At 40.6% G+C, this 15,019-nt stretch overlaps 1 protein-coding gene and 1 long non-coding RNA gene across 4 annotated transcripts in view; one reads left to right on the top strand and one right to left on the bottom strand.

Moving 5' to 3' along the window:
* The window catches only part of LOC128836530 (C4b-binding protein alpha chain-like), a 39,428-nt gene extending 35,319 nt beyond the window's left edge, over window positions 1-4,109 (top strand). For both annotated transcript variants that reach the window (XM_054026885.1, XM_054026884.1), the window contains one exon: window positions 1,626-4,109. In XM_054026885.1, coding sequence (XP_053882860.1) covers window positions 1,626-1,677 — 52 coding nt within the window. In that variant the 3' untranslated portion in view covers window positions 1,678-4,109. The remainder of the gene's footprint in view (window positions 1-1,625) is intronic.
* A 564-nt stretch (window positions 4,110-4,673) lies between these two features.
* Window positions 4,674-15,019, bottom strand: part of LOC128836540 (uncharacterized) — a 39,940-nt gene continuing 29,594 nt past the window's right edge. For both annotated transcript variants that reach the window (XR_008444794.1, XR_008444795.1), the window contains one exon: window positions 4,674-14,396. This is a non-coding gene — a long non-coding RNA (uncharacterized LOC128836540). The remainder of the gene's footprint in view (window positions 14,397-15,019) is intronic.

The following is a 15,019-nucleotide window of genomic DNA, read 5'->3' as shown; positions in this document are numbered from 1 at the left end:
AAGAAGTGGCTGTAGCCTACGAAAGCTTATGCTCAAATAAATTTGTTAGTCTCTAAGGTGCCCAAGTACTAATGTTCAGTTGAAAACATTATGGTTCTTTCTAAAGTTTACAGAGTTAAACATTTCAGTTATGAACAACCTCCATTTGCAAGTTGCTCATAACTGAGGTTCTACTGTACTTTATACAGGACCACGAGGTTTTGTATCAATTAATTAGCAACAATTGTGGTGGTTATTACACCTCAATTGAGTCAAAATGTTTATTTCAAAATCGTCAGTTATATTTCAAACATTGTATCAGAACAAGGGACCAACCTGCTGCTTTTCACTGTGCTCAGTGATGACAAAGTTCTGGCAGTGTTAACACTCTACATTTTACATGCAGAGATAACAAAACAGTCCTTTGAAACCAGGGTTTCCCTTTATCCCAGTCTCAAATCCTACAGTATGGCTTCCAAGAAGAAGGTGGTAATGGATTGGAGATCTAACATCTCAATCCTGGCTGCTTCTAAAAGGTTTATTGGAAGGACATTAGATACCTTAAATTTTTTAACTGAAACTCTTTTCTGTATTGGAACTTTGATAAATTTTAGGTTAGTTTCAGTTGGACAGTCTGGACTACACATTACATCCCTATGTACCATTGTAGGACAGTCTTTGACTACTTTAGAATGGTGTTTCTTATTAAGACTGTAGATTAGCTTGTGCCTCTCCTCTTGTGGAAAGGAAGGTGCTCTGATCATCTTTTGTTGTGACAAATCTAGAAATAGGTAGTCGTCATTTCCGTATCTCCTGGGCAGGACACGGTGATCTGAAGTAACAGCAATAAGAAGTGTTTACAGTGGTAACTTACGAATTCCAGTTTGCAGTTGCCAGGAACTCCCCATGGGAGTCGGGAACCTAGAGCAATAACACTTCTTGGCCGTTATTCTAACCTTCTCCCCCCACAAAAAAGTAGATAGAAAGGATCATTAACATTTGGTCTGAAAGTCTCAGCTTCGTTTAATAATCCTTTAATTTTTAGATATATTCTAAATACTGACACAATCCGTTGTAGGTACACACTGGGGTTTAAATCCTCACGTGTTGGGATGCTAACCATAATGTCATTGGACCACAAAAAAGAGAATTTTGCTCAAAACTGTGTTTTTTAGGGCAGCGTTTGGTTCTTAATTTTTGCCACTGGTTCACATGCCTCCAAGTCTTAAATATGCTTAAGGAAGTGACTTCTCAGGAGCATGGCATTCCTAGCTAATTGTCACAATGTTGGTAACTGCAAAAACACTAAGAATTTAACGCTGTTTATTTTACAATCTCTTCAGCAACCAGAATAATCCATATAACAAATGCATTTCAGGAGAGCAGAAATGCAGGATGTTGTCATTAGCAGTTATCAAGCTGCTAAAGTTTAAAAAAATAAAGAAAAAACCCAAAGTCATAAGAGCCTATTTACATTTTAACTTTTTATAAGTGTACCAGCAGCCAGTATGTCTCTGAAGTAATAGAAAAGCTGAGTTGCAAAATATCACCAGTTTTGTTGTTACAAAGGAAGAAATATGCTAAATTACCAATTAAAACGAATAAGATTGTACGAAAAATCTAAATTCTAATTCTTGTTTTTGCAGGAAAGATGTCTCCACTTCACTTACTGCTCAGTACACGTCATGTAAAACCTGATTGGTGGGGAAGGGGCAGTGGTGAAAGAATTAAGCGAAAGGACTGCATTTGCACTATATTTCTGTAGTGGAATATTTAGCCCCTACTTTCACCGGAATTGAAGATGCTTTCATCTTAGATTTTCTTCTCCTTTTGTGATTGACTGCTATAGGCATCTTTACCAAGGCAGAAAGCCAGAACATATACCAATGCCATCCCTTTTAGCTCACTTGTCTGTGTGTGAAATTAACTTATAAAAAGCTTTGTGTGTCTCACAGCAGCCTTGCAGCATCTTCCTGCGTCCAGAAGAGACTATGCAATGAGAGTGTGCTTGGTAGGTTCTTCGTACGATTTATATCGCATGAGTGATCATACTGTTTAAATTATCTAAGTCCCTCTATTTTAGGAAGGTGACTGTGCCTATTGAGAGAGATGGTGCTTAAGTTATGAAAATTAACTTAAGTTTTGCACATTAGTTTTCATATAGGGAATAAACTTCTCTTGCTGTCCACTGCTTTTGGATATACTGTGCATCTAAATCAGGTTTTTGTAACCTTCCTGTTAAGGCAATTCATTGGTCTTGGTGTGCAACACGGGGGAGCCTGGGTAGTAATTCTGTCCCAGTTAAGACTGCAAAGGACCTCCTTGAATGGGGAATCAAGAGCATGACCACATCAGAAACATCCTGTTGCCACTCAGATTTGCTAGCTAATGAAGGTTTCCCACTGGAAGTGATGGAAGATACTTAATTGGACAAAGTGCTGGCAAATACACTCTTTTTAATTGCAATATAAATACAATCTTGAGGTGGAAGTTGGATGAGGAAACACTTTTTTTTCCCTTGGTGAAGGACCAGCCAACACTTGTAAATTTTTTTTTTTTTTTTTTTAGTTGTTTCAGCTGACATTAGGGATGTTGGATGGGAGGTTTCCTACTGGAGTTGAGTTCTTGGTGCATATCTGAAATCAGATACTTAAATCTGTTTTTCTTCCCAGAGATTTGGCTGCTGAGTTCAATCCAAATGTATAATATTATGAAAATTGTCTTGATCTATCTCATAGCAACGTGTGCCTAAGCTAATAAACCTTTTCTTTTACCACAGACCATGTAGGCAGTTCTGTTATAGGGTCACTTTCCCACAATTTAATTTTTTTATTTCAGATGTTCATTGTTCTGTGTGATATGGATGTATATATTTGTATTAGTGCTATGAGATCTTATTTATTCAAACACAGTAATAAAGTACTATCTAACATTTCTGATAAAAATGTTAGACTGTGGGGCATACTTAACAAGGAAGGGCTAGATTCACAAACTTTTTGGGGCCAAAAAAATCACACCGTCTAGGCGGGCTGTGCAATGAGTCAGAAACCAGCATGTTTAAGATGCTCCTTGTATAACGTAGCCAGTAGGTGGTACAAAGCCAAGAGGTAGGTGCTAAGCTCTACCCCTTTGAGATTGGCACCTCCCTGCTCTGAGTCCTGTGGGGTGAAGTACCTATGCTGTATGCTGTTTTTGCAGGAAGTGGGGGGTGGGGGGCAGGGTTGCTCAAGCTTGCATGCACTCCGCATTTATCCATCATGCAACAGCTTCTACGTTGATCCAGCAAGAAGGAGCAAGTATGAGTGACTCAGTAACCTAATGATTAGAGCATGCACCTAGGAGCTGGACATCTGCTCCAGTGACTTTTTAAAAAATTATTCGCCATGCAACAGTTTCAACTGGATATACTGAAAGAATCCTATATCAGACGAGGGCACTCACTGAGCAATGGCAGATCCCTGTTCAAATCCCTTCTCTCCCTCAGGGGGAGAGGGGACTTGAACCATTGGTCTCCCAGGTGAGTTTCCTTTGAACTTTTAGCCTAGTGAATAGGGTAATCTGTGCCCTCCGGTCATTTTGTGTAAGCTCATCTCTAGGGGCCTGATCCAGCAGGCAAGGTTTGAGCATGCTTACCAGATAGTCCTCTCACTCATCTCTGGGGTCCTATCTACCTTTTCCTGGTTTATACACTGTTCTGGGGCTTCAGCTTTAGTTGCCTACATCCTTTTGTGAATCTAACCCAAAATGTCAACTACTAGTCTTTTTGCTTATCAAAATAGCTTTAACAGCTAGGACCCTGGTCCTGCAAAGACTTGCTGTAAATAGTCCCACTATGTGTGTACAAGAAAACATTGTTACAGACTGGGGGGCTAGTGGGGTGGAATTGCTTTCTAAGTACAGGGTATATTAGAAATGCCTCTATCAATCAGGGGATTGTTTTATAGTGCCTTTCAGTGGTAAGGGGGCAGGGGAGAGCTATTTAAAATGCAAGGCAATTGTAAAAATGGTAGTGTGATTTTAACCATCTTCCTTATTTAGTACTATTCAGTTTATGAACACAAGGATTTGTCTTAATGTAAAGTCTAGTATCCAATTGTATTATTACTAATAAAGAAAAGTGATTTTTTTAAGTGAAGTGTGACTGTCACTCAAATTCTCCTTTGATTTTTAATAAGCAGTATGCCATGTAACAACTAGTCTGACTTATTTCAGAAATGTCAGATTTTGCAATTTCACTCAATTTTTTTTTAAATGAAAAAAGGTGTGATATCTAGTTTTTATCAATCATTTTGCTGGAGAAAAAATACTGTTTTGGGTTGTCCTGAATCAAAATGAGTTACTTGCACAGCTCTACTCCATACATAGTTTATACTACGCTCTTACTGGGTTGCAAAGTATCACCATCCAACAGGTAGATTAAAACTGCATGAAGTAATAGTCAATCTAAACAAGTTATTGCAAGTATTAATAGCTGTAGAACTATCTTCAGATATAAATTTAACTGTCAATTATTAAACATGCTGGAAACTGGCCTGGGGGAGTGAAAAGAAACCATACTTGTACCTGTCAGTCTCTACCTGGGCCAGAGGCCAATACCATCTTGATTTAAAGAAAAACTAAATCAAAGTAGGTCACCCAGATTTGAAAGACACTCTGCAGACCAGTAAAATAGCTATTTGTAAGTCAACAAAAAGTAGTTTTTTTTATTTTTTTATTTTAGAATATACACAGCAGCACCTCCTTGTCCACTGAACAGGAAGAATCTGCACTACCATGTGGGTGAACCAAACCCTATTCCTTCCAGTTCAACAGAATACAAGCACAAATATTACATTAATACACACAGAGCAAGATGATACTTTTGCTGACAGCATTTTGGGATCTCCATGATGTGAATAATGGAAACTCAGTTTTTCCCCTCTCCACAAGCACCTATAGTGTTGCTTTTCCCCCTACATCATAACCGATTTCAAATGGTGCTAGACAAAAACTGAAACTCTGAACACCAAGAGAGATCGGTCAGCCTGTGTAAGAGAGATTTTCCCAGCTCAAAGAAGGGGGGGTTGTCACAGCCACAGGTCCGTTTGAGGAAAAAACTGCTGTACCAATGGTTTGACTGGATGCTTCTGGACACACAAGCCTCTGAAAAATAGTCAGGCTAGTTTCTTCAAACTACCTTAGAACTCAGTATCTTCAGTGGTCTGCATTAAATATGGGAGGGTTATGGCTTTACTTGTCACAGGAGCTATTGGAAAGAAGTAGTCCTTGAATTTTTGTTTTTTAAACAGTAACATCTTTCTTTTTTCAAGAAAATAGCTTGATATTCGGTACATGAGCTTCCATCACCTACTGGTAAGAGAAGGGGTTATAATTTCAGGACTTGCTGAGTACCTGTAGTTCTTACTGACTTTATCACTACTGAAAAACAGGCCCTAAAATGAATGCCATGATTTATTATGGCACTAATGGATATATGAAGTTACCCATCATACCAGTCACTTAAGCTTCCCATATTGCTTATCTAGATATAGTACTAATCGCTCTTCAGTATTCACAACCTGCTAAATAAGTGCTTAAGTTACCTTTGTGGATCCTCATCCTTCAAAAGTGTCTATAGTGAAAACACTTAAAACCTATTGAAATCAGTAAGTACCTTTGTGGATTACTCATATCCTTAATTGGGTAAAAATACATTCTAAAGCAGTTCTTCCTTGCAACAACTCTAAATATGAGTGTTGGATTTGTAAAACAGATAGCCTGAGTGGCAAGTTTTGAAGCATCCCTTGTGTGTGTGTCAGTTTGGTTATTTACCAGGCTAAAACTAACTTGAATCGTTGACCCATTTGATGAAGTTAGCAAGCTGCTTCTTGGATCTTCTTTTCCCATGCTGCAATTCTTGCTCCTAGAACACTGATTTCAAATGGTGCTAGATACAAAGATGGGAAAATCTAAGCCACCATGTGAAACCAGCTTCCAGAAGAAGACATCTCTGCATGGCCACCATCTAAGACAGAAAAACAGACGCCTTCAAAGTCTATAAAAAAAAAAAAGCTTTTTTTAAAATTACAGCAGTCGATACGCCACAGCTGTGGGAGCAAACTGGCAAGTGCTGACAAACTTTAGTCTTTAGATAACAGCATTAGTCATCATATAGAATGTCAGATATAAGTACCCCTGATAAACACGAATTCGGATATAAGTCTATATATAACACGGTAAAGTGGGGCTGCGCACTCCAGCAGATCAAAGCAAGTTTGATAGAACACGGTTTCACCTATAATGCGGTAAGATTTTTTGGCTCCTGAGGACAGCGTTATATCAGGGTAGAGGTGTATTATCAAAATGGCAAGATACCTGATTTAAGAAAATCAAAGTGGAATTATAGCAAATCCAGTAACAACTCCCCGCTTAACGTCCTCTCACTTAACGTTGTTTCAATCTTGCGTCCCTGCTCCATTTTATATATATATATATATATATATATATATAAGTTGTGCAATGCTTCGCTATAACATCGTTTAGCTGCCTGCTTTGCCCACAGCTGGCAGCCCCCCACGCACCTGCCAGGGGCAATCAGCTGGTTTGCTGCTGGCAGGAGAGAGGAGCAAGGATGCAATGTGCAGAGTAAAGGGGGTGGGGGAGAGAAGAGATGGGTTAAGGTTGACTTGCAAATCCTGAGTGATGACGATCCTGACGGAACGCAGCTCCCAAGTGATTGGGAGAGTTGGTCATCTAATGTCTTGCTATAAAGAAATTTACCAAGAAGAAAAAAAAGGAAAGCAAAACAAACAATCTCTAGATGTGTTTTTTCAAGTTCAGAAAGTTCAGCAAGAGGAGCAGCCGGACAATCCACCCTCTGACTCCGCCACTTCAACCCAAGCTTCATACTCGCAATGATGATTGTAGTATTGAATTGTTTTAAACAATTTTAAACAAGCAATTTAATACAGGTATAAGTTTTAAATTTATATAATGCCTTTTGTCTGGCAAAAAAAAAAAATTTTCCCTGGAAGCTAACCCCCCCTATTTGCATTAATTCTTATAGGGAAAATGTATTCACTTAACGTAGTTATGTTCCTGAAAAATGCGACTTTAAGCGAAATGACATTAAGTGAGGAGTTATCCATTTAACATATATAGGAAGTACAGTACGTAAAGAAAATGAATAGCATGGCAAGCTAATATCACGGTCATGCAATGTAAATATCCACACTTCTTTTAGTCTAAATGTTGTTACAGGATTCTTGTTCCATATTACATACCACCAAACTTTGAGCTGAGGCATTCAAACCCCTCCATTGCCTTTGTCCCTTATTTCAGGCTGAGGCTTGGTCTACACCTAACGCTTAGGCCAACCTAGGTACATCACTCAAGGGTGTGAAAAATCCACACCCCTGAGAGACACAGTTAAGCCAACCAAAGCCTCACTATGGACAACAAAGGGGGTGGATATGCTACAGAGACGGAAGGATTTCATCCTCTAGTAAGTGTTTGTTTACACTTCAGAAGGCTAGCTGCCACGTGCTGGGTAAACACTCAGTCTCATATCCAGATGTGTGTACAGCCACACCCTCTTCCTTTCAATAATAGTGAAAATAGGCCCATATTTTTGTTTTTTTACTTGTGATTACACCTGTCACAGGATTTTTTTTTAAACCAACGTACTTATAAATACAGACATGCTGATGCAGATGTAGCTTTTGTAAAGACAGAGTCATAGGTGTTTACTAGTTCTGCATGTGCGATTTGCCAGGAATGCAAATCCGTTTTTAAAGAAGAAAGCATAGGTACAGGAAGTACATCTGTCCATCTGATCTTGCTGGCTAGAGGTCTGCAGTTCCACGGACTGACCTTCTGGGGGCGGAAAACAGCTTTGCAGTCTTCAAAAAAGATTTCATGGGAACAATGCTCAGTACCAGAAAAATAATTAAGGGCTATGAGAAAAGCACTGAGAGTTCATAGATTCTAGGACTGGAAGGGACCTCGAGAGGTCATCGAGTCCAGTCCCCTGCCCTCATGGCAGGACTAAATACTGTCTAGACCATCCCTGATAGACATTTATCTAACCTACTCTTAAATATCTCCAGAGATGGAGATTCCACAACCTCCCTAGGCAATTTATTCCACCCTGACAATTAGGAACTTTTTCCTAATGTCCAACCTAACCCTCTCTTGCTGCAGTTTAAGCCCATTGCTTCTTGTTCTATCCTTAGGGGCTAAGATGAACAAGTTTCCTCCCTCCTTGATACCTGAAAACTGCTATCATGTCCCCTCTCAGTCTTCTCTTTTCCAAACTAAACAAACCCAATTCTTTCAGCCTTCCTTCGTAGGTCATGTTCTCAAGACCTTTAATCATTCTTGTTGCTCTTCTCTGGACCCTCTCCAATTTCTCCACATCTTTCTTGAAATGTGGTGCCTAGAACTGGACACAATACTCCAGTTGAGGCCTAACCAGCACAGAGTAGAGCGGAAGAATGACTTCACAACACACCTGTTGATTCTGGGATGCATTATGTTTGCTTTGTTTGCAACAGCATCACACTGTTGACTCATATTTAGCTTGTGGTCCACTATAACCCCTAGATCCCTTTCTGCTGTACTCCTTCCTAGACAGTCTCTTCCCATTCTGTATGTGTGAAATTGATTTCTCCTTCCTAAGTGGAGCACTGTGCATCTGTCTTTGTTAAACTTCATCCTGTTTACCTCAGACCATTTCTCCAATTTGTCCAGATCATTTTGAATTATGACCCTGTCCTCCAAAGCAGTTGCAATCCCTCCCAGTTTGGTATCATCTGCAAACTTAATAAGTGTACTTTCTATGCCAATATCTAAGTCGTTGATGAAGATATTGAACAGCGCCGGTCCCAAAACAGACCCCTGTGGTACCCCACTCGTTATGCCTTTCCAACAGGATTGGGAACCATTAACAACAACTCTCTGAGTAGGGTTATCCAGCCAGTTATGCACCCACCTTATAGTAGCCCCATCTAAATTGTATTTGCCTAGTATATCGATAAGAATATCATGCGAGACTGTATCAAATGCCTTACTAAAGTCTAGGTATACCACATCCACAGCTTCTCCCTTAACCACAAGACTCGTTATCCTATCAAAGAAAGCTATCCGATTGGTTTGACAGGATTTGTTCTTTACAAATCCATGCTGGCTATTCCCTATCACCTTACCATCTTCCTTCCAAGTGTTTGCAGATGATTTCCTTAATTACTTGCTCCATTATCTTCCCTGGCACAGAAGTTAAACTAACTGGTCTGTAGTTTCCTGGGTCGTTTTTATTTCCTTTTTTTTTTTTTTTTTTTTTATAGATGGGCACTATATTTGCCCTTTTCCAGTCTTCTGGAATCTCTCCCGTCTCCCAAAATATCCTATTACTAATCACTCTTTGTCCTTAATGGACACCGTCTTAACTACAGAACGTTAAGTCAATTTTTTTGTTGTTGCAAAATGGTCACGGTCTCAAAATGTAGGTTCGTGAATAGGACAGCATTAAATACTCTTCTATTACTGAGCCCCTGCTTGTCCTGGAAACTGAAAAGAGCCAAACAGCATGTAAGGATCATTAGCCCAATGCGGGTAGGCTCCTATCTTTAAACCACGTTTGCAGCTGTTTAAACTGAAGACACTTCCAACTAAAAGGAAGTATTATAGCGTTTGACAGAACATTGTTCAGATCCATCCACACTGACCTACCATAGGCAACCACTGATCCAGTCATGTGCCTTGATGAATCAACTTATGGCTGACAAGTCCAATGCGAGCGTGACACAGCTTGTTACAAATTTCAGATCCAGGCGTTGTCTGAGTTGGAGTCCAAGATTACAGCACACTTCCTTCTTTCTCACTTTGCTTTCATCCTCTGGGTCAAAGCTGCTTCATGAGGAGCTGCACCCATTGCCAGAGTGTCCCTCCAGATTGGACAGGGTTCTGCTCACTCCTCCCAGCTTTCTACGCTGATGTTGAACGACTTCACATAATTTTTGCACACATTGTGGTACTACCATAAAAGGCGACCACTATTTAGAGCCATCTCAAAACTCGCTTTACAAAATATTCTTGGGGATACGGTCTCCTCCCAGTCTTCCGACATGACTGAGCCATCGCAACCTCCTCTTCTTGATAGTGGTTTCTGTGTGTCAGTCCTGCACACTCCAGCACTTCTGTGTTTGGTATTTTGTCTTCCCACTTAATTTCCAGGATCTTGTGTAGGCATCTCATGTGGCAGCTATTCAGTCTCCTGCTGTGCCTACCACATGTAGCCCACATTTCTGACAGCACACAAGTGCTCTCGTAGATTCGCATCTTCACCTCAGAGAAACGTGCATGGAATAACAGAAAACTGTTGACTAACAGCCCAAAATTCTTAGCTGCTTTTCCAATCCTGTTAGCTCAGTCTGAGGGTCAAGATTCCTGCCAATCATAGCAAAAGCTGTTGACGATGCCAAGAGATTTACCCTCCAGAGTGATGTCAGGTATTGGTTCTTCCACCCTTCAGTATACAATCAGTCTTCTTGAAACTAATTGTTAAGGCGAAGAGCCGAAGCTCTTGCATAACACAGAAAATCTACCAAAGAGATTTTTCAGGGAAGATTGACTGTGGGTAACCAAGGCTGCGTCTCCTGCAAACGGGAAATCTCTCAGAACCAGCTTTCTCTCCTTGGCTTTCCCTCTAAACTGAGTGATATTGAACAAGCCTCCCTCTAGTCTAGTTTGCAAATAAATGCCATCATTGCTGTCCTTAAATGCATGAAGAAGAAGGAATGATGTAGTAGATGTTAAAGAGCCCAGAGGCTAAGTAAGAGACACCCATTTCACCCCGTTGTTAATGTTAAAGGCATTTGAGTCTATGTTTTCATACACTACAGTTGCTCTCATACCTTGATGGAATGAATGATATTCTATAATTTGGGGAGGACAACCCAGTTTCTTCAGAACAATAAAAACCATTACAAAACACATTTCCAACATGGTGTGACTACTTCCACGCTGGCTAACCAAGCAAGGTTCAAGTTTTTTAAACTGGCTTTGAATAATGTTCAAAATAACACTTAGCTTTTCAGTTTGGGTACTCCTCCTAAGGCCCATCCCAAAATAACATTTCCCAGAGTTCCAAAAGTCTCCCTATTCAGTTACTTCCTAGAAATGTATATTTTAAAATAGCTGCCTTTATCCTACCTAATCTGCCAATCTGGGTGAATCACTCCGTTTCGTTTGCTAAAAGCTGAAGTAATGAAGAGCCATACATAACTGGGCCTGATTACTAAAATTATTTTGTATAATTCCATTCTTCTCCCAGTGATTTTCCAGCTGGAACTCTACCAGCCCCTTTTCAGCCATTAAAAACATCTCCTTAGTTGAGGGTTAGACCACTGAAATGCAAAATCCTGAAACTAAGATTTGTCAGTTCATTTCATCTACGTTGCAATAAAAAATACCACCCCCTCAAGTTTCAGCAGATCACTTTTAAACACAAACCATTCACTTGGGCTTGGGAGAGAAAAGATGAACCCTTTCTTGGCTGAGTGGGACAAGCCCAAACTAGCCTAAATGCCTGCCTCTGTTAAAGACACACTTGTGCCCATTTAACACACAAAAAAAGCCCAGAAATAAACCTGAGGGAGTGGGAGATAGAGCCTTCTTTACAGCTGTCCTAGGCTGTGAAGCACAATCCTGAAAGAAATAATAATTTCATGCTTGTCCTCTATAGATCCTTCTGTACGTCTTCACTCCTCTTTGCCAAAGCATTCCCTAAAGAACCTGAGAAACAGGGGAGGAATAGATGAGGGTTAAAACATAAAACAGGAGCAGGATCAAGAAAGTGGTCTGCCGACGTAGTTCATGCTAGACTTGTTGCAGTATTATTTAGTTGCTACAGGAAGGTTTATAACATGTGATTTAGAAATCCTGATAGATGAGATTGTTTGTGCTGCAGATACAATTTGAAAAGCTTGAACAGAAATTACCCACGAAAACTAAAAATCTAGGGGTTATTAAATGAAAAATATAATTTTAAGAAAAGATGAATCAAAGAGTTAAACAATGTACTTCTGATATCCAGGGAGACTGCTGGTATCAAGTACAACTAGGAGAGAATACACCAACTATGTCAGTAATCAGTCAACAGGTTAACAATAGAACACTTTTCTGCAGAGCAGAATGAGATATCTAAGTGTAGAGTAATTTATGTAACAGATCATGAAAATTCCTGATACATTCCATTGATGTTACAGGACCAAGATTGACAAGGAGGCTATTTAAAACAACCCCCACCATCGCTTCCTTCAGTGCCTTCTGTTTTTCATAAAGATCTCCACTAAAGAAAACAGCCGGCAACATCCAGGAGACAACAGAGAACTTCAATCAGCTAGGCGTGGGAATTTAATCAGAAAAAAGTGAATGATATTGCGAATTGTTCAAAAACACTTTACTAGATTCCCAAAAAGCCACAATCCCGCAATTGAGGAAGAAGGCCGTATTGATTAAAAAAATGCCTGGTTTAGAAAGGAAGAAGTGACAGCAGCTATAAAAAATACAAAAAGTTATAACAAATGGAAAAAAGGGGAAGTTGATAGTAATGAATATAAATCAGAAGCTAGAAATTGTAGAAAATTGATAATGGAAGCAAAGGGTCATAAGGAGAAGTATTACTCTGGGGGAATTCTGCGCCACTGCACAATGCAGAATTTTGCAGAAATTAATGTTGTGCACGCAGAATTTCCTCCCCCCCCGAAATGGGCTGCAGTGCTGCAAGCCACCACCAGGGGCCACTGGACCTGGCAGAGCCCAGCTCACACATAGAAGACACTGCCAGGAGGAAGGGGAGGAGGAGCTGGAGGGTACCCGGCAGCCACAGTTCCCCGCCCGCTCTGAGAGAAGGAGACGGCAGCGCACAGGAAACGCTACACAAGCCTGGGACCAAGCATCAGGCTGTTTCTCCCTCTGGATCCCTGGGCTCTGAGGGCAGGTGTCTGGGCTAGGGGTGGCCCTGTGGCTGGGCTCTGCAGGTAGGGGGTGCGGGTACCTGGAAAAGGGGTGCCCCACATCTGACCTCTGGGGGGAGGGAGTTTGGATGTATTGGCTGGGGGGGCCACAGCTGGGCTCTGGCAGGAGGGGTTGTGGATATCTGGCCCCCTAGCTGGGTTCTGTGGGGGAGGGGGGCAGAGAAACAGGAACTGGGTTGTCATAAGGGTTTCTTTAACTCTCTACTCATGGGGAAATTTTTATTAAAGACATACTTGCTGACAGGTATTTTGAAATAAATTACCAAAATAATTGAAACCGGCGTGATTATGTGGTGTTATTTTGACAAATAAAATTTGAAGCATTTTAAAATATTTTTAGGTGTCGAATTCCCCCAGGAGTAGTCTATGACCAGCAGATGTGAGGACAATAAGAAAGAATTTAAAAGTATATTGGGAACAAAAAAGAATCCTAACAAAGGTACTGGTCCATTACTAGATGGAAATGGTAGAATTGGTCAATATAAGGCAAAAAAAGCATAAGTGTTCAATAAATATTTCTGTTCTGTATTGGGGGGGGGAAACCCATAACAATCTCACCATATGACGACACACTTTCCATTTCACTGGTATCATAGGAGGATGTTAATAGCAGCTATTAAAGTTAGACATTTTTGAATCAGCAGGTCCAGTTAACTTGCATCCAAGAGTTTTTAAAGAGCTGGCTGAGAGGCTCACTGCACCATTAATATTGATTTTCAGTAAGTTTTGGAACACCGGAGAAGTTTTAGAAGACTGGAAGTAAGCGAATACTGTGCCATTATTTAGAAAGGGTTAACAGGAGGAATCTGGGTCATTATAGGCCTGTCACTCCAAAATCAGTACCAGGCAAGATAATATAAATAATTTAGGACTATTATCCCTGAGCTTGGCTCTACCTTGGCTCATCAGGGTCAGTTTGACACAATTCCCTGAATACAAACAGGTCTAGTAATGCACTTTTTTGTTTCCCCCCAGTCAACAAAATTATTAGGTGGAGTTGAAACTTTTTCTGGTCACAGATAATTCATAGATTCTAAGACCAGAAGGGATCAGTGTGATCATCTATTTTGCCCTCCTGTATAACACTGACCATAGAACTTCCTCAAAATAATTCCTAGAGCATATTTTAGAAAAACATCCCATCTTGATTTTAAAATGAAGAATCCACCACAACCCTTAGTAAGTGGTTCCAATGGTTAACTATTCTCTGTTAAAAATGTACATCTTATTTCCATTCTGAATTTTCAGTCTAGCTTCAACCTCCAGCCATTGGATTGTCTCATATCTTTCTCTGCAGATCATTTTTCTTCCTTTCCTTCCCTGGAAATTACCTCTGCTCGTCACCTTCCTCTTCCAGAGTCCATAGTTATGGCTAGCACCATGCAGTATGGTAACCATCATCTGTGGATAAAAAAAAGCACAATGATCACTGCAGGAAGTGCCATTAAAACCAGTAATTGTAACATTTGGAACTGAATGTACAGCTTCTCACTTGGGCACCAAAATTTAGGCACCCAGAATCATTAGATACTTGTGAAAATCCAGACCTTATGACTCCATATTTAAGCACCAACATTAACTGCCAGATTTTCAGAGGTACTGAACACCCACAGAGCCCATTGACTTCAATTTGACTACATTAGTGCCTCTGAAAATCAGGCCACTAATTTGTGTGTTTAATTTTCAAAGTGCATATGTAAGGCTAAGATTTTGTCATGGATATTTTTAGTAAAAGACATGGACAGGTCACTGGCAGTAATGAAAAATTCACAGAAGCCCATGACTTGTCCCTGACTTTTACTAAAAATATCCATGGGGACTCGGAGCTCCAGGGTCCCCCTTTGCTGGTGGCACTGAGCAGCGGGGGTCCCCTCTGCTGCCCGCGGTGGCCACCAGCTTTGGGGGTCCCCGCTACTGCTTGGGAGCTGTGGGGGTCCACCCGCTACTCGCAGCTCCCTGCCTCCACAGGTGGCAGGGGACCCTGCAGCTCCCAGCCGGCGCTGGATTCCCGGACTAAATCGCAG

Source organism: Malaclemys terrapin, chromosome 4 (assembly GCF_027887155.1).
Source record: "Malaclemys terrapin pileata isolate rMalTer1 chromosome 4, rMalTer1.hap1, whole genome shotgun sequence".
Taxonomy (NCBI): domain Eukaryota; kingdom Metazoa; phylum Chordata; order Testudines; family Emydidae; genus Malaclemys; species Malaclemys terrapin.
Note: the sequence above shows the minus strand (reverse complement) of the source record. Positions and strands in the feature narration are given on the sequence as shown.